The following is a 24,905-nucleotide window of genomic DNA, read 5'->3' as shown; positions in this document are numbered from 1 at the left end:
AAACTATTTATTTTCTCATTTTTATTTTGGCTGCGCTGGGTCTTCGCTGCTCTGCAGCATGGGGGTTCTAGTGTGCCAACCGGGGTCAAGCCCGCATCCCTCGCATTGGAAGACGGGTTCTTACCCACTGGACCGCCGGGAAGTCCCAAGAAGCGATTTATGCTTGAAAACCTGCTCCTGGGTCAGACCAGCAGGAGTGGTCTCAGGCAGTGGCCTGAAGATGCACCTTGCCCCTGTGCACCCCTGCGGGGATCAGCAGCTTTGCCACCCTCGGTTCGGGTGGCAGGCAGAAATCCAGGGCTTTTTCAGCCGAAGGTGGTGAACCCGGTAGGCAGTGAATGGGGAAGCCTGCAGTTTTGCTGGTCTGAGCTCAAGGTCCCAGTTGAGATGAGCAGCAGACCCCTCAGAATGTAATGGGGGCCTCGTGGGGACCAGAGCGCCCCAGGAGGGCTGGCTTAACCGACTGGGGTTGGGGGCGTGCCCGTGTGCACTTGATGCAGACCTGAGGAACTCGGGGTGCGGGCCGGGGGGACTTGCAGGGTGACGGGCACGTCCTAAGACTGATCCTGGCGTTGGCTGCACAGACCAAACACTTGTCCCTGAGGACTGGGTAAAATAGAGAACACTGCCTTATACACACGTTTTTCTCTGTAACATCAAAGTGAAATAGATCAGACCGTGAATCAGGAACCGTGGCTGCACGTCAGAACCACTCAGGGTGCTTCTGAAAAGGGAGCTGCTCCCCGCCCCCCGCCCGCTTCTACTTAATTGTTTCCTAGGGGAAGGCCTAAGTCACAGGCGGTTTAGAAGCCCTCCAGGTGAGTCCCACCTGCAAGCATGTCCTAAAACCGCCGCACCTGGTCAGGGTTTGGTCCCTGGCAGACCCTAGAAGCTGGGGGAGTCTGAGACGGGCGCTGAGTGACGGAGGAGGAGAGGAGACGGGCATCTGAAGGCAGCCGGGGAGACAAAGGCGAGAAAGTGCCCGTGGGTGGGTGCGGGGGCTGCCGAAGAGGGGCTGCCGCTGAGCGGGGAGGGTCGGGGAGGGTGAGCATAGTGGGGGCAGGGGACAAGGACTCACTAAATGTCTTCTGTCACATGGCAGCCCGATGTGACCTTTTGGAGAGGAGGTGACCAGGGTTTAAGGTGAGGCAGGACAGGTTGGGTTAAAGATGGAGATGGGTTCAGGGATAGGAAGGGTTGCAGCCGACCTCGTCCATCAGACACACGGGAGCCAGGCAGCGAGAGTGCAGGTTCCCAGCCTGGGCTGTGTGCGGGGAACCCACGCGTTGGCAGCTGGGCTGGGGTGGGTCTCCTGTTCAGTTTAGAAGGTGAGGGCTGAGTAGGCAAACGTGAATTTGTAAAGTGAAAGGGGGAAGGGACCTGGGTTCCGCAGTTAATGGGGGCGGCAAAAGTAGAAATCCAATAACTTTCAACTCAGGACAGTGAAACCCAGAGAGGCCACACGCAGTCCCACTTCCCCTTGCCCCGGGGGTGACTGCTCCTCTTAAGGGTGACCGCACCCATGCCCCAGAGTTAAGCTGGGTCATCGTCTGTGGTCTGGCGGCTGGGAGAGAGGAAATGGTAGCCTTAGGACAGGAGCTTGCCAGGCACAGGTCTCATCTGGGAAGGGTCAGCGTTGAGACTGGGGATGTGCAGGACGCCTCCCAGGCCCAAAGTGGCAGCCGGGAACCGGCATGAGGCCTGCGTCCCACACGACCCTGATAGAGTTCCTGCCTCTTAAGCTCCCCGTGTCCTTCTTAAGGATCAGAAGGGACAGAACATGGGGTGGGAGAGGAGAGAGCAGGGAGGAGGCGTTCAACATGGGGAGGGTTCCCTGAATTGTGTTCCCCCCCGACATGGGCTCTCGTGTGCCCACCCCAGCCAGCTCCCGGAGTGCTGGTGAAGGAAGACCTTTGAGGAGAGAGCACAGCATTGGGCAGGAATCCATGTGCTGAACTAGGGCTGGGCCTCGGGCCCTGGTGGTCAGCAGTGAATTGAAGATGTTTCCTTGGAACCTCTTAGCCCAGCTCCTAATTACAGGATGTGATCTCAGGCACCATTCCACATTTTAGGGCCTTTAACTCATTCGTTACATATAATAACTCACTTAATGAGTTAAAATAATAGCCCCATGCCAGCTATTATGTTAAATGCTGATGCAATTATGTTAAATATGAATGGGTGGTAAAATAAAGACATTGTGATATATGTGGGTTTTCAGAAAATAAACTAGCAGGAAATTATTTTACTAAACATCCTAATGTGGAACATACTCTTACCAGTAAGCAAAATTAATGCTATTCATGATTTCCTGCTGTGTCTGAGAGGTTTATCTGGTGCAAAGGCAACGGGGTTATTACCCCTGACACCTGAGGAGTCTGGGCTGTGCGCAGGGACCCCCGGGGTGAGAGGCAGCTCCTACCTTCGAGGGACCGCGGACACTGAAGGGACAGAGTCGGGAGGCAGCCCGGCTGACTGTGCTTCCCGAGGCAGCACTGTGGCCGGGAGATGCTGGGGGTCCACCTGTCTGGACTGAGGGTCCCCAGGGCATCTCTCTCCGAGACTGTCACCGGGGCTTTGACGCTGGAGTTGGCGGAACCTCAGGTTGACCTGCCTCCAAAGCGGGTTTCTTAGCTTTTGCGTCAGCGTCATTGCTCGTTACATTTTCCTTCAGAGATTTTATAAGAAACATTTGATTACTTAAAAAAAAACAAACCATTTCTTGCACTCATCAGAGGTCCTCAGCTAGGCAGTGGCGACGTGTGACCCCAGCCCTCCATCGTACCTCTCTGCCCCTCTCCCGAGTCCTTACCCAACCCTGTCCTCCTCCAGCGTTTTAGCCGTGAGAAGGGACGTGGCACCAATCTGATGGGTCTGGCTCGACAGTGTCTGCATGGGCTCGAGGCAGGCGTGATGCACAGGGGCCGCCACTCAGACACCCAGCCTGGGCTCCGGGGTCCCCTCCTCCTCACAGGGGCAACTTCCCCAAACGAGACGTTCCCTTTACCTGGTGCAAAACTGCTCCTCGACTCCAGATAAAGTAAAAACCGTTTTGCAAAGAGCTGCAGGCTAATGACTTGCAGCCCACTATCAGATCAGCCGGGATCTCTGCAGAGCTCAACACCCTCAGAGTCCTGTAGGCCCATCTCACCATCCCCAGGGCCACGGACACCCCCAGGGCTCGCCAACTCAGGCAGGGGGAGATCAACTCAGCCCATCCTCCAAATGAGCAGAGGCAGAGAACTCATCACAGCCACCCCAACAGCCCCCAGTCTGCAGGGGCCGGACAGACAATGTGGGGGGCGGCCAGCCAGTGTGGAATCAACCCGCTGAGGGTTAACCCGGTGAGGCTAAGTGACAGCAAAGCAGCGCAGCCCCAGCGGCTGAGGGCATTCCACTTGTGAGCTCACAGCCCCAGACCGGAAGGGGTAGAAAAACAGATTCTACCCTCCCGCTGTTCCTGACCTCACCCAGGGTGCAGCCACAGGGCCAGGGATGACCCCGCTCAAGCACGGAGCCCCAGGATCCCATCTGAGGGGTGGGGGGAGTGGGGGGGGGCGGGCGGTGTTAGCCACACTTACCATCTTTTCTCCCTTCATTGACTTTGTCACTTTGTAGCTAAGACAGATGATAAAGCACATCAGCAGGCTTGCAGCCATCAGGAGGCCGCCCGCAACAGTGATCATGATCTTGAAGTCAAGCCTCTCAAGTATCATCTTGTGGCCAAGCGCACACCTGGGCAGAAAAGTGCCGGGAAGCACGTGAAATGTCCCCCCACCCCGGGAAGCAGTGAATGTCCCCCCACCCCGGGAAGCACGTGAATGTCCCCCCACCCCGGGAAGCACGTGAATGTCCCCCCACCCCGGGAAGCAGTGAATGTCCCCCCACCCCGGGAAGCAGTGAATGTCCCCCCACCCCGGGAAGCAGTGAATGTCCCCCCACCCCGGGAAGCACGTGAATGTCCTCCGACCCCGCCTCCCCCCACCCCCAGCCACTTAGCAATCAACCTCCATGGGCTTCCTTCAGTGGAGGGAGAGTTATCCCAAGCCACAGAGCCTTCTGCATGTAAAACGTGGGTAGATCTCCCTAAGCTGGTCCAGGGTGGGTGGAAGGTTTACTCCAGAGAGAAGGATCCACGTGGGAAGAATCTCTTTCTCTTTCACGGGCAGTAACACAGCTGCACATGACGAACAGGCCTGTACTTGGGCCCATGGCTTGGCTCCCAAGCCCTGTGTGCATCCTAAGTCACTTCAGTCGTGTCCAGCCCTCTGTGACCCTACGGACTGTAGGCTCCTCTGTCCATGGGATTCTCCAGGCATGAATACTGGAGTGGTTTGCCATTCCCTTCTCCAGGGGATCTTTTCAGCCAAGGGATTAAACTGAGTCTCTTAAGTCTCCTGCATTGGCAGGCGGGTTCTTTACCTAGGAAGCCCTGAAATACACTGAATTTTCAGAATCAAGTTTACAAATCTCCTGTGGGAATAACTAAGGGAATGTCTTTTTTTAATTTTCCCCCAAAAATGTTATGTGTACACTTGCTGAGAATACGCGAACCCATCTAGTAAATGATATGTATTTTAGGGGGGAAAAGTGTCAATTTTTCCCACTGACAAATGGGTCATGCCACCTCAGTATTTAAGGAGATTCTAGAAACTCCCTTCCACACCCTTCTGCAGGCTCAGAGGTGGAGTGTCGTGCACAGAGGAGCCAGCCTCTCCCGGAACCAGGAGCTCCCATCCCTTGTTCTGTCTTTATTGTCGACCACACGCCTTGCTTGGCTATCTTTCCTCTGAAATCCAACCGAGTTCCTCAAAATCCAGTTTACCTGGAACGAGCAATTTAATCAAACACTCTGAGCCTTGAGAAGTGGGTCCCTTCAAAGGCTTGGTAATCCCTGGAGAGAAGAGAAGTGACTCCCGGAGAAAAGCCAACAATTCGAACGGTAGCAACACCTCCCTGAGCCCAGGCGTCCTGAGCTGCGTGAAGCCAAATAAAAGCAAAATGAATCGTGGGGAACACGACGCTTCAGTAATGAATCCCCCCACCCCCACTTCTATGATTCTTGGAGGGACCTCACTGTCACCACGAGGAATACCTGACTTCCAGACGCGCCGTCTCGTGCCAGAGCTCAAGGGAGGGATGGGTATGTTCTGGGGCTTTGAGACCCATTGGGCTGTGTGACATCAGCCCTCAGAACACCAGCTTCTGGTCACAGAGTTCTCAGTTCTGTCCCAGGTTTAGGTTTATTTTCACCTCCCAGGAAATGCAGAATGTCTGGGTAACAATTTTCGTCATTTTGATCCAAGTCCAGAAGCTTTGCACGTTCTTGTTTCCCCTAGAGAAAATGTTTAGGGTTTGTATTCTGATGGACATAGTTTGAGATTTCAATAAAAAGCTGGAAGAAAACCTACCACGTACAGAGGTGAACAGTGTCCTCACACCCGAAGAGTTCTGGCCACATGGTGGACACATGGTGTAGCCACTCAGATCTGTGTTCACTGACGTATATTGATCTAGTTAAATCAGTTGATAAATGTAACTGACATGGATACTTGACATATGTAACTATATACATAGTTTTATAAATGGCTATACACGACTGAGCGACTTCACTTTCACTTTTCACTTTCATGCATTGGAGAAGGAAATGGCAACCCACTCCAGTGTTCTTGCCTGGAGAATCTCAGGGACGGGGGAGTCTGGTGGGCTGCCGTCTATGAGGTCGCACAGAGTTGGACACGACTGAAGCGACTTAGCAGCAGCAGCATATATAAATAAAACATAATTGACACACGTCAGAGTTTTATGTATGGTTATGTATGTTGTACAGAGAGCATGGAACAGACATTATAGTTAAGAACTGTGTACTGACATTAACAAAGTGCTGTGCGATGGGAAGACACTAGAGTTTGGTTCTGGTCCTGATCGCATTTCTCTGATCACAAGGTACGGAGAGACTGCCACGCCAGTCCCGCTAGAAGAGAGGGTTCATTTAGCTACAGGAGGCATCTTGCAGAAGCCCCAGGGACAGGAAGGGAGTGGGGTGGGCCTCCCGGGCACAGCTCCAAGGCCATCTCCCTGGGCGTCTGTCTCTGTGTGAACGTCGCTTGTCACAGTCATGTGGGAAGTATGTGAATACAAGATGCCTGCATGCACGACACTTTATGTAGCTTCACTCCACCTTTCATCTTCATGCTTTTTGTTTTACAGAAAGTTTTTAGCTTCCAGGCAAAAGCTAATTTCAAATTTAATAAAGAACGAGGCCGCAGTTGAACATATAAATGCTGTCTGGGTAAATGTGATGTTGATGAAGGGTTTGAATTGTGGTGCTGGGGAAGACTCTTGACAGTCCCTTGGACTGCAAGGAGATCCAACCAGTCAATCCTAAAAGATATCAACCCTGAATATTCATTGGAAGGACTGATGCTGAAGCTCCCATACTTTGGCCACCTGATGCGAAAAGCCGACTCACAGAAGTCTCTGATGCTGGGAAAGATTGAGGGCAAGAGGAGGAGGGGCGACAGAGGATGAGACGGTTGGATGGCATCACTGACTCAATGGACATGAGTCTGAGGAAGCTCTGGGAGATGGTGAGGGACAGGGAAGTCTGGGGTGCTGCAGTCCATAGCGTTGCAAAGAGTCGGAGATGACTTAGCAACCGAGCGGCTGCCATAGTTATCGCTAAGTTTTAAGGCACAGCAATAGTAGTCAGATGCTTTTCTTTTTCTTCAGCTGCTCTGTGAGGGGAGGTGGGGAGGGGGTTGGCTGAGGTTGCAGACTCAGGAATCAGAAGGAAGGCCTCAGGGTTGGGTGGGCACGAGGCCTGGCTGCCAGACCGCCGAGTGAGGCGGGTTGGAAATGCAGGTCAGCTGGGGCCTGTGGAACTCCAGGGTCGGGGGGGTGGGCTTCACGGAGCAGGATCTGCTGCAGCTGCCAAGCAGGGAGGAGCAGTGATTTTTGGGGGGGAGGCAGAAGGGAGGGAGGTGGGGACCTGCAATGACGTAGAGAAGGCAGCAGGGGCCTTCCTAAGCCCCGGTGCCCAGGGTAGAGGCAGGCTCCCTGTGCAAACCAAGTCCCCAAAGGCTAACTGCCACCACGATTTTGTGGGCACCCCTTTTCCTCCCCTGGACACCCAGAAATAAGTCGTAGGCCCATTCTTGTTCCGAAGCCTAGTAATAGAACCACACTGCTTCATTTTGAAGTCACTTTATTTACTTATCGGGTGTGCTGGGTCTTTGTTGCTGTGTGGACTTCCCTCCAGCTGCAGCAAGCAGGGCCTACTGTCTAGGCGTGTCGCGAAGGCTTCTCACTGCGGTGGCTTCTCCCGTTGTGGGGCACTGGCTCTAGGGCACTGGGGCTCAGGAGTCGAGGCTCCTGGACTTGAGCACAGGCTCCATAGTTGTGGCCCGCGGGCTGAGCCGATCCATGGCACGTGGGGTCTTCTCAGATCAGGGATCGAACTCACGTCTCCTGCATTGGCAGATGGATTCTTTACCACTGAGCCACCAGGGAAGCCCCTATATATATTTATATATTAATATAAATAATATTTAATATATTTATATTAATATAAATAGTACTTTATATATTAATATATAACTACAATATAATAAATAATACAATATAATGATATAATTAATTATAATTACTTAATAATGTCATATCACATAATATATAATAATGTAATATATTATGTATTTTAATATATTATATTGAATTATATGTAATATAATATATATTTATCTAATATATATTATATAATTTAAATTAAATACATTTATATATAAATTTTTATATATTAAATTTAAATATGTACATTCATATTTATATAATTATATAATTATATAATTATATTTTATATTATGCAATATTATTTATTATATAATATTTAACATTATACTATTATAATTATATAATTGACAATATATTGTATAACATCATATTAACATTAATATTTGATATCTACTGTAATGTTTATTTGCCCACTCCATCAGGTCTCAGCTGCAGCTCCAGGGGCCTCTCACTGTGGCACACAGGCTCTCTAGTTGCCATGTGTGAGCTTAGTTTCTCCCCGGCATGTGGGATCTTAGGTCCCTGACCAGGAATCCAAGCCTCGACCCCTGCATTGCAAGGTGGATTCCTAACCCCTGGACTACCAGGGAAGTCCCAGAATGATGTTGCTTTAAAGTGCTCAAAAGAGTTGAGAGGCAGGAGCCAAAACTGAAAACGCAACTGCTGGCCCAAAGAGCTGTATGTATAAATCTGGTCTTCCTTTTCCTTCACAACACACAAAGGAAGAAATACTTTAGTTCAGTGACATAAAGAAATGGTCTCAGGGTGGACTTTTATGGTTTGGATCTTTCGAAGTTGAGAGCAAATCTTTGGGCACCTTAAGAAGTCCAGAATTTATATTGGCAACACTCAAAGAACCTCAAATATAGAATTAGACCATCATGGGGGATTTCTATAGTACAGCTGAATTCTACTCTTAGAGCTTTGGAAACATCTTAAATTTAACTTGTTGTGCATACTCTAAATTCAAAAGTCATCCCAGTTGGAGTGAATTACACCTTTAGCCAGACACGTGCCACACTCTTCTCAGTGGTAAACTGTTCCAAATATACTGCATGTTTTGTTGCTGAGGGATGTGACTGCTTTTGATGTTTTGTGAGTTGTGAACTCAGAAGTGCTAGTCTCTCAGTCGTGTTTGACCCTGTGACCCCACGGATTGTAGCTTGCTAGGCTCCTCTGTCCAAGGGATTCTCCAGGCAAGAAAACTGGAGTGGGTAGCCATTCCCTTCTCAGGGGATCTTCCCGATCCAAGAAATGAACTCAGGTCTCCCACATTGCAGGCAGATTCTTTATCATCTGAGCCACTAGGAAAGCCCCCAAACTCCAGTGGATTTATTCTATTGATGCTGACATTATACCAAATATTCAGGATGAGGAACTAATAAGGACAGCTTTAGCAATCCTGTGCTGTTTCAGAGCATGCAGTTAGCATTTGGATCTTGAAATGAAATGAAGCAAAATTACAAAATATTAATTCATAGGACCGTAAGTTCAGTTCAGTTCAGTTGCTTAGTCGTGTTCGACTCTTTGCAACCCCATGAATTGCAGCACGCCAAGCCTCGCTGTCCATCACCAACTCCCAGAGTTCACTCAAACTCACGTCCATCGAGTCCGTGATGCCCTCCAGCCATCTCATCCTCTGTCGTCCCCTTTTTCTCCTGCTCCCAATCCCTCCTAGCATCAGTCTTTTCCAATGAGTCACTTGGGTAGAATTCCAGAGTCACAGTCAACCTAGGCTGTCTGAATTGGGGTGAATTGCTTCAACTCTATTCTAGTTTCCTCATTTGTAAAAATGGGGCTAGTGGTGGATCTAGGTGATTCTAAAACTCTGGATTAAAGAAGAATCCAATAATAAGCATCATGCTTTTTTTTTTTTCTTTAAAAAGAGAGGTTATATTGATCAGGATAGGAAAATGATTCGTGACAACCCATGGGCTCCTAACATATAAAAGAAAAATCTTTAGACTACAAAGGAAGAAGAAAAATAAGATGTTTATGTGAAAAAGACTGCATGCTTTTTGTTGTTTTTGCTTTTGATGAGTCCTCATGGGCTTGGAGCCAATCACACTCTAACTGCAGTGAGGACATATGATAGAATCGATTCCTGGGGTCACGTCTAGAGGTGATTCAAGACCTGTGGGACCATTCATGTGAGCAGAGGCTTCACTCAGCCAGGTGCTGCCAGTCCTGCTTTCTCTTGGAATCATGGCAGAGCATCATGGTTGGCTGGGAGCCCTGCTGAAAGCTGTCTCTATTGTTTCCTGTCACTTAACGGTAATAAACCACTTTAAAACCTGTCTGGCCCTCAGAAAACCAACACTGGAGATACAACAGTGATAAGGATCAGGCCCACTCAGAAGATGAACGAGGGAGAAGCTACTCCATATTGATTTCAGAAGGATCCCCTCACATCCCAAATCCCTGGACGTTGCCTTTTATGACCGAAGAAACCTGTTCATTTACCTCTTCAGAGGGTTCTTCGTAATAGAAGACTTTCCAGTCTGGTGTTTTCTGTTGTCCTTGACTGGAATTTGTCAGATGCCCAAGCTCTTAGACGCTGTGCTCAATTACCGCAGGTCTATATATATGGCCAGCTTCCCAGGTGTGCAGTGGTAGAGTCTGCCTGCCATGAAGGAGACATTAGAGACACGGGTTTGATCCCTGGGTCAGGAAGATTCCCTGCAGAAGGAAATGGCACCCCACTCCAGTATTCTTGCCTGGGAAATCCCATGGACAGAGGAGCCTGGCGGGCTCCAGTCCATGGGGTCACAAAGAGTCGGACACGACTTGGTGACTGAGCACATTTATATATACGGCCATGGCAGATGATCCCATGATATGGAAAACTGTTAACAACTCCAAGCCCCCAAATTTGGTGCAGCCACAGGTTTGCTTACCTCGTTGCTATAATCTAAAAACCGATGACTTCCAGAAAAGCCAGGCTTAACTTTCTTTGGAGGTGTTTGCATTGATGTGAATAGAAATCCTGTCCTTGATCCTTATCCAGTGAAGATTACTGAGGCTTTCCCCAGGAATAGAGCCACAAAACCATGCTATTCATTTAGACTCAGCGGACTACTCCTGCAAGACTCACCAGTCAGTCTTGTACCTCGAAAGCAACACTTACTGAAAAGTTGAGGACAAACAGCAGATTCCTGACTCCCTTCAAATGGCTTATTTCTGTCTCAGAGTAGTGGCTTGATGTGTGTGACGTCGACCCCTCCAACCTGAACTCGTAAGGAGAAAGATGGGCAAATGGAGAGACAGAGGGTTTCTAGGAGAATAAGTCTGATTTATTTTACCAAAAAAACACAGATTTTTACTAACTGAAACAAATATGGCTCCTTAAAACTCAATGGGAAAAGCATTACGTGAGCTGTTAAATTACTTGATTGGAAAAGCCAATTTCTCAGGTAGAAAACATAATTCAGCAAGTAATTTCACCAAAGGTTAAAGAAAAGCATCCCGAGGAATCCATCTGCCTTCCACTTTATCTCGGGCTCTGTAGCCACGTTCCCAACACTCACCATCTGTCCCTCCACCCACACTGGCCCTGATTTCATGGGGAGACAGAAGGCAGCCATAGCCATGGGTCCAATCATGAGAGATGCCACTCACCCCCTGAAACCCAAGGACATGGAAATGATTCTGTGTGCGTGGGTATACTCGCGTCACTCGGTGTGTCCAACTCTTTGCAACCCCCAGCCTTCCTCTGTCCATGGGATTTCCCAGGCAAGAATACTGGAGTGGGTAGCCATTCTCTGCTCCAGGGGATCTTCTTGACCCAGGGATTGAACCTAAGTCTCCGGCACTGCAGGTATACTGTTTACCACTGTGCCACCTGGGAACTCATTACCCCCCAAATTAGGTATAATCAATGGATGTATCCAGGTTTAATGAACAGTCTTATTCCGTGTGTGTGCTTATCACCAGGGGAGACAAGAGTGACAGCTGTCCTGATTGAGACGTTGTAGATTTTGTACAACTGCTTTACAATTTAGGCCAAATTGTCAATGCTTCAATAATTCATTTTTGAAAAACTGATGTGTAAATCTGTCCCAAGGACAATGCAAACTAAATAACTACAAGGGAGGTTCCCTGGTAACCCAGGGGCTAAGAATCTGCCTGCCCACACAGGGAGACATGGATTCAATCCCTGCGAGGAATTTTCCACATGCCTCAGGGCAACTAAGCCCCTAGAGCTATTAAGCCTGTGCCCTAGAGCCCAGGAGCCCTAGAGGCTGTGCTCTGCAACAAGAGAAGCCACCACGAGAAGCCAGAGTACAGAAACTAGAGAAAACGCAGTGCAGCAACGAAGGCCCAGGATGGCCAAAAAGAAATACAATTGTAATAATTACAAGGAAGTGGAAAAACAGCAAGTGATAAGTCTACCGAGTTACGACAGATGTCAACTCACCAGTGAAAACACCTGGAAATCTGAGTGTATGAAAAAGCAATCTATAAAAATTCAGCTTGAAAGTCACTCAGTCGTTTCCGACTTTGTGACCCCATGGCCTATACAGTCCATGGGATTCTCCAGGCCATACTGGAGTGGGCAGCCTTTCCCTTCTCCAGGGGATCTTTCCAACCCAGGGATCACACCCAGATCTCCCGCATTGCAGGCGAGTTCTTTTACCATCTGAGCCAACAGGGGAAGCCCAAGATTACTGGAGTGGGTAGCCTATCCCTTCTCCAGCTGATCTTCCTGACCCAGGAATCAATCCGGGGGTCTCCTACACCGCAGGTGGATTCTTTACCAACTGAGCTATTGGGGAAGCCCAAAACACAAGTTTATTCCAGACAATTTTCTAGCCCAGTTCGGATTTCTTCAGAGGGGTGTGGCTGGTGAGTGGACGGACTGCATGGTGAGACTCACACGCAGATGCTGCACAGGGCGGTGGGGGAGGGGTTGTCAGCAGCAGCACCTCCTCCCGCCCTCAGGCCAGGCCAGCAGCGACGGCTGGGCAAGCTCTCATCTACAGCGGCATCACACACATATATGCAGACCGTCAGCCCCACGGGAAGGAGCACATGCCTGACTTCTGCATCACGTCCTCTCTCTTGAAGCTGAGATCAGTTAACTATGACAAGGACAGCCTTGCATGCTCCAGGCAGTGGAAAAAACAGTGTGTTGTAAGCAACTGGACAAGAGACACATAGCAGCAAGTAATGAGTATAATCTAGTGAGAATTCAGGAGGTGGCATAAATTTTACTTATTACTAATGTTTTAATCGTCACTTTGTAAAATGTATTAAGTAAACCAGTTCAAATCAAAACTCAGTGTGAAGAATGTGAAATGGAAAACTACAAAGACATTTTAAATAAATAATTTATTTATTCAAAATAGTTTTCTTAACCTTATTCACAGTTTCAAGTTTAAAATGAAAAAAAAAAAAAATAAGGGGGTGGGGGGAGGGGGGAGGTACCTATCCTTGATCAACTGTCACACAAAGGCAAAGAAAAGCAGGTCTGTTCAGAGCATGCACTACAGACGTGCACGACGGCTGGTCTTGGAAAAATCCCGTCCTGAAGCTCGAAAAGGGGAGGCTTCTCCTGTGCGGCTGAGAAGGAAGCACTGCGGATGCACCAGAAGTTTCTCTAACCCACCTGAACCACTGCGATCATCTGGATACAAGTGCCCTTGACCAAAGCAACATTTCTCCAAGATAAGTGTCTCTCAGACCCACACAGCTTAACATACTTCAAAAGTATTTGAAAGTGTTAACTGCCCTACAGCAAGTCTATGAATACTGAGGTACCACGTCCTTCTCAAAGAAACGAACGTGGGAGCTCTAAGTCTGACTGTGATGCTGGCGCCTCCGACGAAGAAGCCAGAGAACTCTGCCAAGGTTGTCTGTCGTGGGCAATGAGAACTCTGTGTTTCCACCACTGTGCCTGTTTTAAGTGGGTATTTCCCTCATATTTAATGACACGGAGCACCGAATGGAAACGCTAGTACCCGAGTGCAGAAGGCACTGACAGCATCTGTGGATGCGGCCCCAGGTGGGAGTCACTGGACGGCGGTGCTGCCGCCTCCGCCGCGAGCCAGCTGGTCCAGCAAATGGATGAGGAGGTCGACTCTTTCCAAGAGAGAGGCGTTTTTGTTCGCAGTGGCTCTCAGGAGCTGGGAGTAAACCTGCTTGTTGGTTTTGAGGAGTACGTCTTCATCAAGGATACTACTGGGTAAAAAAAAAAAAAAAAAAAAGAGCAAGAGATGAAGAGAATAGTGGTGCCCACCAAGAAGAGTAAGAGACCCAAAACTAAACACTGATGGCCCTGTCGTCACTTTTCGTGGAAGCAGGGGTCCTATTAATGCTGACTTCATACCTACTTTCCTAAACCGACTGTTCACAGGCCTGTTTTTAAACACTTATTTCAAAACATCAATTAAAGCCAATGCTTATTCTTTTCATAAATAGTCGAGTGTCTACCATGTACCAGGAACTGCTCCTGGTCATGAACAAAACAGACCTGGATTCCCAGCCTTCATGGAAGCCACATTCTCCTGAGGGAAAGCTGGGCGGGTATACGAGGATCTGGGTAAGGTGTGGGGAAAGAAACTCCCCCAAGCCATTTACTGTATACCTTGTTTTCTTCTTAGTTGAAGATAGCAGCTTGATGGACTGAAGGAGAAGGAATGACAAGCGAGATTCAAATATACTGAGCAGTTTTGTCACTTCTTCTCGATTAAGACTAGGAGAAGAATCAGCAGCTGGAGGGGTCTCTTCACTCTTAGGCTAAAAAAAACAAAAAGAGATTTCAGCTCAGTCACCCCACAGTTACTGCTTCATACTAAAGTGTTGGAGCCACAGTTTGAATAATCTAGCAAACGTTTTAACCAAAACAAAGAGCAAATCGAGAGGACTTTTGTCCAGGGACAGCCCTGTTGGCCGCCTTGTCTCAGCCTCCAGGAGAACATTCTGATAGACCAAACCATGTGAAAAAACTGTCTCAAACCTAAATGGCACTTACGTAGAAGAAACTTAAGCTTAAACGAAACCCTCCTGACTTTCCAACACCACATGCTCAAGGAACAGATGGAAACTGGTCCCATGTGGTTTGAGAACCAGAACCGAAAGTTCGCAGGATGGAGGCACCACAGGAACTCAGGGAAGCTTTCAGCCACAGAGAAGGCAGCATGAATACACGGATGCTGGGGAAACTGAAAGGCCTTCCCAGGGAGCCGGCGTAAGCCCACTCACCGTTCAGCTGTAGGCAGTTTAGTGGAAACTGATACAGACCTTTTTTTCTGTCTTTATTCCCAGGGCCTTATTATTAACCAAGGTCTATGTGGTTATTTAAAGAAACAATTTTAAAATATAAAAGATACACTTGCAAGTTAAAGAACTGTTTAATAATTCCACCAAAAAAATAAAATAAATCAGTTAATGTGTTTTTATGCAGTGTTAGTCGCTCAGTTGTGTCCGACTCTTTGACCCCATGGACTGTATCCTGCCAGGCTCCTCTGTCCATGGAATTCCCCAGGCACAAATACTGGAGTGGGTTGCCATTCCCTTTTCCAGGAGATCTTCCCAACCCAGAGATCAAACCCGGGTCTCCTGCATTGCAGGTGGATTCTCTGCCATCTGAGCCACCAGGGCAGGCCCATGCAAAGCATAGATATTTCTGTATTTGTATCCACGCATGCATGCATATGCCCACTGTACATACTCACCATGCAGCACTGACTTTAAGACACATAAAAAACTGATAAATCTCTTTTTCCATTTACCTGTTCAAATTCCTCCACAAGCTCTTTTCTGATAAGCTGGAATGCATGCTTAGTTCTCACCATTATATCAAGGGCCCCAGATAGCGTTTTTAATTTCCCAACATTGCTATTCTGACCTAGAGTGGCAAACACAAAATGATCATTCCTTTAAATACAGAGAAACTCATCCAATGTATTAATGAAAATTCTGATTTTCAAACATTGTGAAGGTAGCTCATGAAAATCCCAAGAAATCTAAATCCAACTTCTGCTTAGTAATTATCCCTAGAGAAAAACAGAACTAGAGAAACAATAAACAATCATTGTTTTCTTGCCTCACTACCTGGTTTCATACTCAAGAGTAGTAAACACTATTTAAAAAGGAATTAACCATACTGATCATCACAGCAAATCTGTTCCTAGTATCTACTTTTTTAAAAAAATAAAAATGAATCCTGCTCATTCTAAGGAAGTCAAACATGGAAAATTCAAAGATGCAAACTAGAAAAGACCTCCCCAGACCACCCCCAGAAAGAGCTACTTGATGTTCAGCTCTGCACATGCTGCCAGAATTTTAAAAAGATGCTTTTAGTGAAAGGTATTTCTTCCTTTTTTTTTTTTTTTAAGATCTTTTTGATGTGGACCATTTTTAAAGGCTTTATTGAATTTGTTACAATATGGCTTCTGTTTTACGTTTTGCTTTCTTTGGCTGTAGGCATGTGGAATCTTAGCTCCCCGACCAGGGACTGAATCTGCGCCTCTGCACTGGCACTGGAAGGCGAAGTCTTATCCACTGGACTGCCCGGGGAGTCCCCCTAGTAAAAGGTGTTCCTAAAAACTGTTTTGAGTAGGTAATACATTCTCAAACATGTAACGTTCAAGTGGGCATACGCTGAAAGCTGCCCTGCCGGCCTCCCCAGAAGAGACAGTGCTATCAGTTTCGTGTCCATCCTTCCAGAGACACTGTATAAACAGGTACACATTAAACTCATTTTAATTTTATAGAAGAAAATAACTGAAATGAAACCAGTAGGATTGCTGTACTTCAAATAAATGTTTGTTTCTTTACCAGACAAGAGATACTTCTCGCAAGATGCTTCTGCAGAAAGGGAACAGCTGAACAAGGCAGAGGAGTGAGTTTAGAAAAACGCTCTCGGCGGTGGAGAGCCAGCCCACTCCAAGCTGAGGAAGATGACAGAATACAGCGTCTCCCTTCACCCCTCCCCGCCCTCCCGCCTCATCTCCTCCTTGCCAGGCTCTGTGGTTACTGTGCAGAGGGACTCAGCGGGGCTGCTACGCCTCCACCGCCGCTTCTCCGCCCCCACCTTGTTCATGATGACTCAAACCTTTGTCTGAAGTGACTTGTCACAATTTTTTTTTTTTTCAAATAAGAAATCCTGGGCTGTATTCCAGTATTTCTAGTCATTAAACATAATCTAACACATTTATGTTTTAAAAAGCATTTCAAATAAACATCCCTACCCAAAGACATTAACTATGGACAAATTTAAAAGAAGACAGCATTACTTACATCCAAGAGTGATCCACAGGTCTGCCTCACTCTAAGACAATCCAACACTAAGCCAATGCATACAAATCTGAGAAATAAAGAAGACTTACTGGCCATCTGGAATTCTGCAAAGGCTACTCTTTCTAACTGTACTCTAAGGAGTTCACACGGAGCGTCCTTCAGAAGCTGAAAAAGCTTCCCAGCCTTGCTGTAATGAAGGTCTGCCAGCACCCGGTGCTGCTTCCTAAGCTGCTCATCACCAACCTAGAACCAAAAATAAGATAAATCCTAAGGCTTGGGCTTCACGGCAACTACTTCACCAGATCTCTGGATCACTAAATGCTTTTCAGCATTTTGTTGAGTCCCAGAGTTTTAGCTCTTGCATCTGGGTCTGTGTTTCACTGGTTTTGGGCGTTGCGTGCGGAAGGAAGGCCAGCTCCATCCTTCTGTGTGCAGGAGTCCAGCTGTCCCGGCGCCAGGGAGCTGCCTCAGAACCCTCTCATGCTGGCATGTGCCATGAGGATATTAGGCCATCTGGACAAATATAAGTTTAGGTTGGGGCCCCCCTGAGGCAAGTGAAAGAGTCTAGGGCCAGCTCAGAGTAGAGAGAAAAACCCTCTCCAGGTTAAGCTGGGCCTCAAAGGACAATATTCTTGGGATAAAGGCAACCCAGAAGCAAACCCACACCCAAGGGACTGCAAGGTAAGCTGCGTTGGTGCTAAGGAAGGGAAAACAACAAAACCATTTAAAAAAATCCCTGAGAAACTATATAGGCACAAGACTCCTGGCAGAAGCAGGTCACCCTCTCTGAAGGAAGGCACCTCGACCTCAGGCCTCAGATTATTCTCAGAAACACGTGGATTTGAGCACCAGGATTCATGTACAAGACTGTTCATAGTACTGTTTCTAATTAGCCCCCTGGTGGCTCAGAGGTTAAAGTGTCTGCCTGCAATGCGGGAGACCTGGGTTTGATCCCTGGGTCAGGAAGATTCCCTTGGAGAAGGAAATGGCAACCCACTCCAGTATTCTTGCCTGGAGAATCCCATGGACAGAGGAGCCTGGTGGGCTACGGTCCACAGGGTCGCAAAGAGTCAGACACGACTGAGCGACTTCACTTTCACTTTCCAGCCTCAAATGAGAACCACCCCAAAGTTCAGCTATCACAGAATGGATAAATAAACTGATATACTCATTTAATGAATCCTACTAAGCTAAGTAAATGAACAGTTATGCATCCACCTGGAAGAATCTCCAAAATGTGATGTGAACTAAACAGCAGTAAGTCACAGAAGAATATACACAGTATGGTTTGTTCTATAAAGTTCAAAACCAGATAAAAGGTAAACATACTGCTTAAGTGATAAAACACAGAAAAGGTATGGACATAATAGAAAGCCCCGTACAGGAGTTAATCTGGGAGGGTACTGAGAGAGACTCAGCAGGGGAAGGGGCGCACAGGGCGCACCTGAAGGGCCTTCCACTCCTTAACCTCGAGGCGAGGTGCACAGGGCTTTCCTTTGTTATTCTTTAAACTGTACAAATGCTTCACATGTATCCCCTGTGTCCTTTGATATGCATGCTCTATTTCACAGTAAAAATCTTTAAAACTGGGTGATGGATACTTTAAATTGGCATAGAACCATTTTCTATAAAGAATAACTACATTAAAAAAAAAAAGACTAAATAATACACTCAGGCAAATATCTAATTTTGCAAACTAAGGCCTAATCAACTGTAATGGGAAAAAATATGCAACATGGGGGAAGGGGAAACACTTACCCTTCAAGCTTTTCTGAAATGGCTATAAGAACAGATGGCATTTAAAATCGATACAGAAATGCAAGGCAAGCAACACTTCTAAGTGGACTGGAATCGGAATGGCAGTACCTGGTTCCGCAGGCAGCTGTGGTACATGGACGCCAGCCTGTGATGGATGGTTGCAGCCCGGTACTGGCAAAGGGGCTGTCGGGCAGACACCGAGTCCACGTCGCAGTATTTCAGCGACTTCATCATCGCCTCGCTGACTTCTTTTTCAATCTGTGTATTTTTTTTTTTAAGGGAAAGGGAAAAAATGACCATCTCATAATCTTGTATAAGAATTTTAAAAACAAATACTGCTTGTCAAGGAAAAGACTGTAACAGATGCTATGTATCTGTTAAAGGAATATATAAGGTTAATACTTCTACATAATCCAGCAAATATTATTACCTGCTCTTGAGCTTTTCTAGATAATGGAGCATAATCTTGCTGTAGAGTTGCCATTGTAAAATAAGTAGTGGACAGTTCCCAATTCACCGAGTCCCAGACGGCTGGGTGTATGTCCCGTGTTCCCAAGGACCTTAGAGCTTTCAGGTAGTAATCGACAGCCTGTGAGGGAGCAGAGGGCCGCTGTGACTCAGCTTAAGTACACGCCTTAAACTAAAACATGCCTCACAGTCACCCCAACAGCAACTTTACTTGAGAGAATTTATAGGACAGTGTCATGAAGAAAGGGAAAAAAGTAAATCAATGACACTCTTCAACGACGGAAGTGATTTCAAGTGGACTGCACGCCGCCCGCCTTTCCTCTCAAGTGTCATCAGGCAAGCTGTTTTACGACTCATGTGAACCCATGAGGATTCATTTCTTCCTTCATTTTTGTCCCCTCCTTTCTAAATAAAAATTATAGCTTATATAACTAGCAAACTAGATAAAATATTTTTTGACGAGTCTACAGATAGAACAATTTGCTGGGTTTGACTGTATTTAAAGAAGCAACCCTTCCCACCTCTATCACAATGCTGAAATGCATGGTCATTGTATTCAGCCAAACAAAATCTCACTGAATTCCATCACCCACCAATAATTTCTACATTTCTGGTGTGTACTTATCCACTTTTTCTATGAATATGTAAACTTAAGAAAAATAAGATCACTTTGTTTTAAAGCTCAATATGCAACGAACATTACTCACTAAATATAATTTAAACAGATTCAAAGTTCTTGACTAAATGTGTGTTCTTGAGTTCTTATACCTTCTCCAATACTAGATATCACCATTTGCCAAAAAATTTTACAATTTGATAAAAGAAACTCAGTTTAAAAATTTCATAAAACTTTGAAATTGTTCTTACATATGAACCAGTTTTTTTGTTCAAGGTTAGTTGTTCTGCTACTGGGGCAGCTTATTTTCAAGGATTCTTAGTTTTCTTTTTATCTTAAGGGTTTATTAACCTCTGAGCTGTCATGTGCGCTTTGTTTTCCCTAGATTTGGACTACTCTGCAACTATGCTTTCTGTTGTGCATTTAAAAAACAACTTTTATGCATCTGAACATCCATCTTTTACTTTGCAATTTTTGCTCATTGTGTTATGAAGGGAAAATCCCATCTCATCAGATTAACTATCTACTTATGTTTTCCTTTGAGATTTCTACAGCTTCACTTCTCCAGGTCGATCTTTCATCCATTTGACATTTACTCTGGTGGTAGTTGTTGTTCAGTTGCTAAGTCGTGTCCAACTCTTTGCACCCCCATGGACTGTAGTCAACCAGGTTCCTCTGTCCATGGGAGTCTCCAGGCAAGGATACTGGAGTGGGTTGCCTTTTCCTTCTCCAGGGGATCTTCCCAACCCAGGGATCAGACCCATATCTCCTGTGTCTCTTCACTGGCAGGCAGATTCTTTACCACTGCACCATGCAGACTGGGGTGGCTTTAATCTGGTTCAGTTCAGTTCAGTCGCTCAGTCGTGTCCAACTCTTTGGGACCCCATGAATCGCAGCATGCCAGGCCTCCCTGTCCATCACCAACTCCCGGAGTTCACTCAGATTCACGTCCATCGAGTCAGTGATGCCATCCAGCCATCTCATCCTCGGTCGTCCCCTTCTCCTCCTGCCCCCAATCCCTCCCAGCGTCAGAGTCTTTTCCAATGAGTCAACTCTTTGCATGAGGTGGCCAAAGTACTGGAGTTTCAGCTTTAGCATCATTCCTTCCAAAGAAATCCCAGGGTTGATCTCCTTCAGAGTGGACTGGTTGGATCTCCTTGCAGTCCAAGCGACTCTCAAGAGTCTTCTCCAACACCACAGTTCAAAAGCATCAATTCTTCGGCGCTCAGCCTTCTTCATGGTCCAACTCTCACATCCACACATGACTACTGGAAAAACCATTGCCTTGACTAGCTAACCATAAAACCAATAAACCATAGCTTTATTGACTATGCCAAAACCTTTGACTGTGTGGATCACAATAAACTGAGGAAAATTCTGAAAGAGATGGGAATACCAGGCCACCTAACCTGCCTCTTGAGAAATCTGTATGCAGGTCAGGAAGCAACTGTTAGAACTGGACATGGAACAACAGACTGGTTCCAAATAGGAAAAGGAGTACGTCAAGGCTGTATATTGTCACCCTGCTTATTTAACTTATATGCAGAGTACATCATGAGAAATGCTGGACTGGAAGAAACACAAGCTGGAATTAAGATTGCCGGGAGAAATATCAATAACCTCAGATATGCAGATGACACCACCCTTATAACAGAAAGTGAAGAGGAGCTAAAAAGCCTCTTGATGAAAGTGAAAGAGGAGAGTGAGAAAGTTGGCTTAAAGCTCAACATTCAGAAAACAAAGATCATGGCATCCGGTCCCATCAATTCATGGGAAATAGATGGGGAAACAGTGGAAACAGTGTCAGACTTTATTTTTTTGGGCTCCAGAATCACTGCAGATGGTGACTGCAGCCATGAAATTAAAAGACGCTTACTCCTTGGAAGAAAAGTTTTGACCAACCTAGATAGCATATTCAAAAGCAGAGACATTACTTTGCTGACTAAGGTCCGTCTAGTCAAGGCTATGGTTTTTCCTGTGGTCATGTATGGATGTGAGAGTTGGACTGTGAAGAAGGCTGAGCGTTGAAGAATTGACGCTTTTGAACTGTGCTGTTGGAGAAGACTCTTGAAAGTCTCTTGGACTGCAAGGAGATCCAACCAGTCCACTCTGAAGGAGATCAACCCTGGGATTTCTTTGGAAGGAATGATGCTAAAGCTGAAACTCCAGTACTTTGGCCACCTCATGCAAAGAGTTGACTCACTGGAAAAAATTCTGATGCTGGGAGGGATTGGGGGCAGGAGGAGAAGGGGACGACCGAGGATGAGATGGCTGGATGGCATCACTGACTCAATGGACGTGAGTCTGAGTGAACTCCGGGAGATGGTGATGAACAGGCAGGCCTGGCGTGCTGCGATTCATGGGGTTGCAAAGAGTCGGACACGACTGAGCAACTGAACTGAACTGAACTGACTAGACGGACCTTAGTCGGCAAAGTAAAGTCTCTGCTTTTCAATCTGGTTACACCAATGTAATTTACAGAACGATTGTATTTTCCCTATCAATTCAACCTGTCGTCTTCACTACTGAATCCCTAGTACTCAGGCCAGATGCTGATGTCTCTTCCTATGCCATCACCAAGTTAACTATTTCAGTTTTATCACCTTTTAGTGGAGCTACAGCAAAGTGCAAACAACAATCAAGTGTGAACAGATGAAGCCCCATATGCAAGTGTGTTACCTTATTGTAATACAAGCCTTCTTCCGGTGAAAATTCACGTTTAAATTCATCACCTGCGCCACAGTGCGCCTGTGCGCAAATCCGCATGAGTCGTCCCGTGTTACATAATAAAAGGGCCGCATTTGTGGCATCGTCGATTGACTCAAAGTTGTGAATTCCCTTTTCAAAACAAGAAAAGCTTTTTTTCCACAACTGTTGCTCTGCAGTGGACACAGTTTTGCTCACTTTGCCAAAAAAGAAAGAAAACAATTGTGTAAGCAGGTATCAGTGTAAGCCCACCAGTGTGTCTTGATGAGAGGAGCGTGGCAGTGACAGGATGCTCAGGGCAGCAGCAGCCGCCTGGACCAACTGCAGTGCACTGTTCTCATCACACCTGTTATACTCTCTTCACGCCTCTGCTCCCCACCCCCCAAACCTATGCTGAGGTCCTAAACACAACTGTGATTCACTTAAGGTCATCTGTGGCTGTTGTTCAGTTTCTAAGTTGTGTCCTCCTCTTTGCGACCCCCTGGACTGTAGACCGCCAGGCTGCTCTGTCCGTGGGATTTCTCAGGCAAGAATACTAGAGTGGATTGCCATTTCATACTCCAGGGAATCTTCCCATCCCAGGGATTGAACTGGTGTCTCCTGCATTGGCAGGTGGGTTCTTCAGCACCAAGCCACCCAGGAGGTCATAAAGTGGGACTCTGATCCAAAATGACTGTCCTCATAAAAGAGACAGATGCCAGCAATGCACACAGAGACAAGGCCAGGGGAGAAGACAGCAAGAAGGGGGCCACCTGAAGGGGGCCACCTGCAAGCTAACGGGAGAAGTCTCAGAGAAATCCAGCCTTGGACTTTTAGCTCCAGACTGTGAGACATCAACTTCTGTTGTGAAACCATCTAGTCCGTTGTATTTTTTTTTTAACTCTTTATTTTGTATTGGAGTACAGCTGATTAACAATGCTGTGATAGTTTCAGGTGGACAGCAAAGGGACTCAGCCATACATACACATGTATCCACTCTCCCCCAAACTCCCCTCCCACCCAGGCTGCCACATAACACTGAGCAGAGCTCCCTACTATATCCCTATGCTATACAGTAGGTTAGTCTGTGCTATTTTGTTATGGCAGCCAAGCAGGCTAAAACAATATTCTGAATCCTCTTCTCTATTAATCAGCTGGTATTAAAGCAAGCAAATAAGAACATCTGAGCAAAGCACCATTTTATAAAGATTCTAGAGACATGGTCCCATGAATTTAAGAGGCACAATCTGCGTCTTCTCGAATTCTCCTTTCTGACTACCACTTTTCATATGCCTTTACTGACTTCCTCCTCCAGAGGCACCTTAAAAGCACATGTTCTTGTATCTCAACTTAAAAAAAATATACTATATATGTATAAATAACAACAAAGCTCAGGTCCTCCCACCAGCAATGACCTCTTGTACCTTGGTGCCAAGCACCACTCACAGGGCACAGGCATACAGTAACTCACTTATTCAGCTTATGCACTGTCCCCAGTTTTCTCCCTCAGCCCTTTTTGTTTCTCATGCTGTGTGTACAGCCTCTACAATTTCACCCATTCTCATGGGTTCAACTATCACCCTGATGTGAATGCTTCCCAGTCTAAGTTTCGCTAACCCAAAGAGCTCTTGCTGACCCACACATTTCTGACTACTAAACCAGACCATTCACTCACATGTCCACTGGCCTCTCACACTCAACATGGGTCCACTGGCCTCTCACACTCAACATGGGTCCAGAGGAATCGAACACCCTCTGCCTGAATCACCGAAGACCACTCGTTGCTACTCCCAATGCCCTCTGACACGGTATCTCTGGCTCTTTCCTTCTGCCTACTCTGGTCAGGACATCCCACCTTTCCCACGTCTGCCTGCTGACGCCCTACATGTCACGTGCAATCTGCCCAAACTCTATCTTCTTCCCACAAGCCTTCCAAACACACGCAACTCGAAGAAACGTCTCCTTTCCCCACTCCTCTACTGAACTGCACTGGTACTAACAGCGTCTTTCAGAGACCTGTATTCATATCCGGCTTCCCAACTCGGAGAACTATGTCTTAGCTGACTTTATATCCAGCACAAAGCCTACCACATGGCTGACTGTCCAACTCACTTCTGAACTGATCAGGTGGAGGACAGAGGACACCAAAATAACTCCCAAGGGAAAATAATGTCTCTTCCTATTTTTATTTCTTCAGGATTTAATAATAAAAGATAAAAAGTGCATCCCTTCATGACATTACACCAAATGCCACAGTTCCTGGCTTGAACCATGTAAAAAGATCAGCATGATTTACTAAGAGGATAGGTGATAGAGAGGGGACCCCAGAAAGATACTCACCTAGCCTCTCGCTCTGTAACGCAGCAGCCTGATTCATGTAAAAGACACCGATTTCGTTTCTAATGTTACCCATTCTCTTCAGTACTTGTACATAGTGCTCTGGGTTTTGGCTTTTTAAGTCACTAAACTGCAGGATTTCATTAGCAGCCTCATAACATTTACAACTAACTGAAAGCTGACTTTCTAAGTCTGTAGACAAATCAGTGGCCCATGCAAATCCTTA

The 24,905-nt window shown here is 46.7% G+C and overlaps 1 protein-coding gene across 2 annotated transcripts in view; it reads right to left on the bottom strand.

The window, feature by feature from the left end:
* Positions 1 to 12,999: 12,999 nt before the first annotated feature.
* The window catches only part of EDRF1 (erythroid differentiation regulatory factor 1), a 32,721-nt gene continuing 20,815 nt past the window's right edge, over positions 13,000 to 24,905 (bottom strand). For both annotated transcript variants that reach the window (XM_068961466.1, XM_068961467.1), the window contains 8 exons: positions 24,683 to 24,901; positions 22,337 to 22,560; positions 19,004 to 19,162; positions 18,682 to 18,831; positions 16,905 to 17,058; positions 15,306 to 15,421; positions 14,159 to 14,310; positions 13,000 to 13,752 (listed from right to left, as the gene is read on the bottom strand). In XM_068961466.1, the coding sequence (XP_068817567.1) occupies positions 13,584 to 13,752; positions 14,159 to 14,310; positions 15,306 to 15,421; positions 16,905 to 17,058; positions 18,682 to 18,831; positions 19,004 to 19,162; positions 22,337 to 22,560; positions 24,683 to 24,901 (1,343 nt within the window). In that variant the 3' untranslated portion in view covers positions 13,000 to 13,583. The remainder of the gene's footprint in view (positions 13,753 to 14,158; positions 14,311 to 15,305; positions 15,422 to 16,904; positions 17,059 to 18,681; positions 18,832 to 19,003; positions 19,163 to 22,336; positions 22,561 to 24,682; positions 24,902 to 24,905) is intronic.

This window comes from Capricornis sumatraensis, chromosome 23 (genome assembly GCF_032405125.1).
Source record: "Capricornis sumatraensis isolate serow.1 chromosome 23, serow.2, whole genome shotgun sequence".
Taxonomy (NCBI): Eukaryota; Metazoa; Chordata; class Mammalia; order Artiodactyla; family Bovidae; genus Capricornis; species Capricornis sumatraensis.
This window is presented reverse-complemented; position numbering and strand designations above follow the sequence as displayed.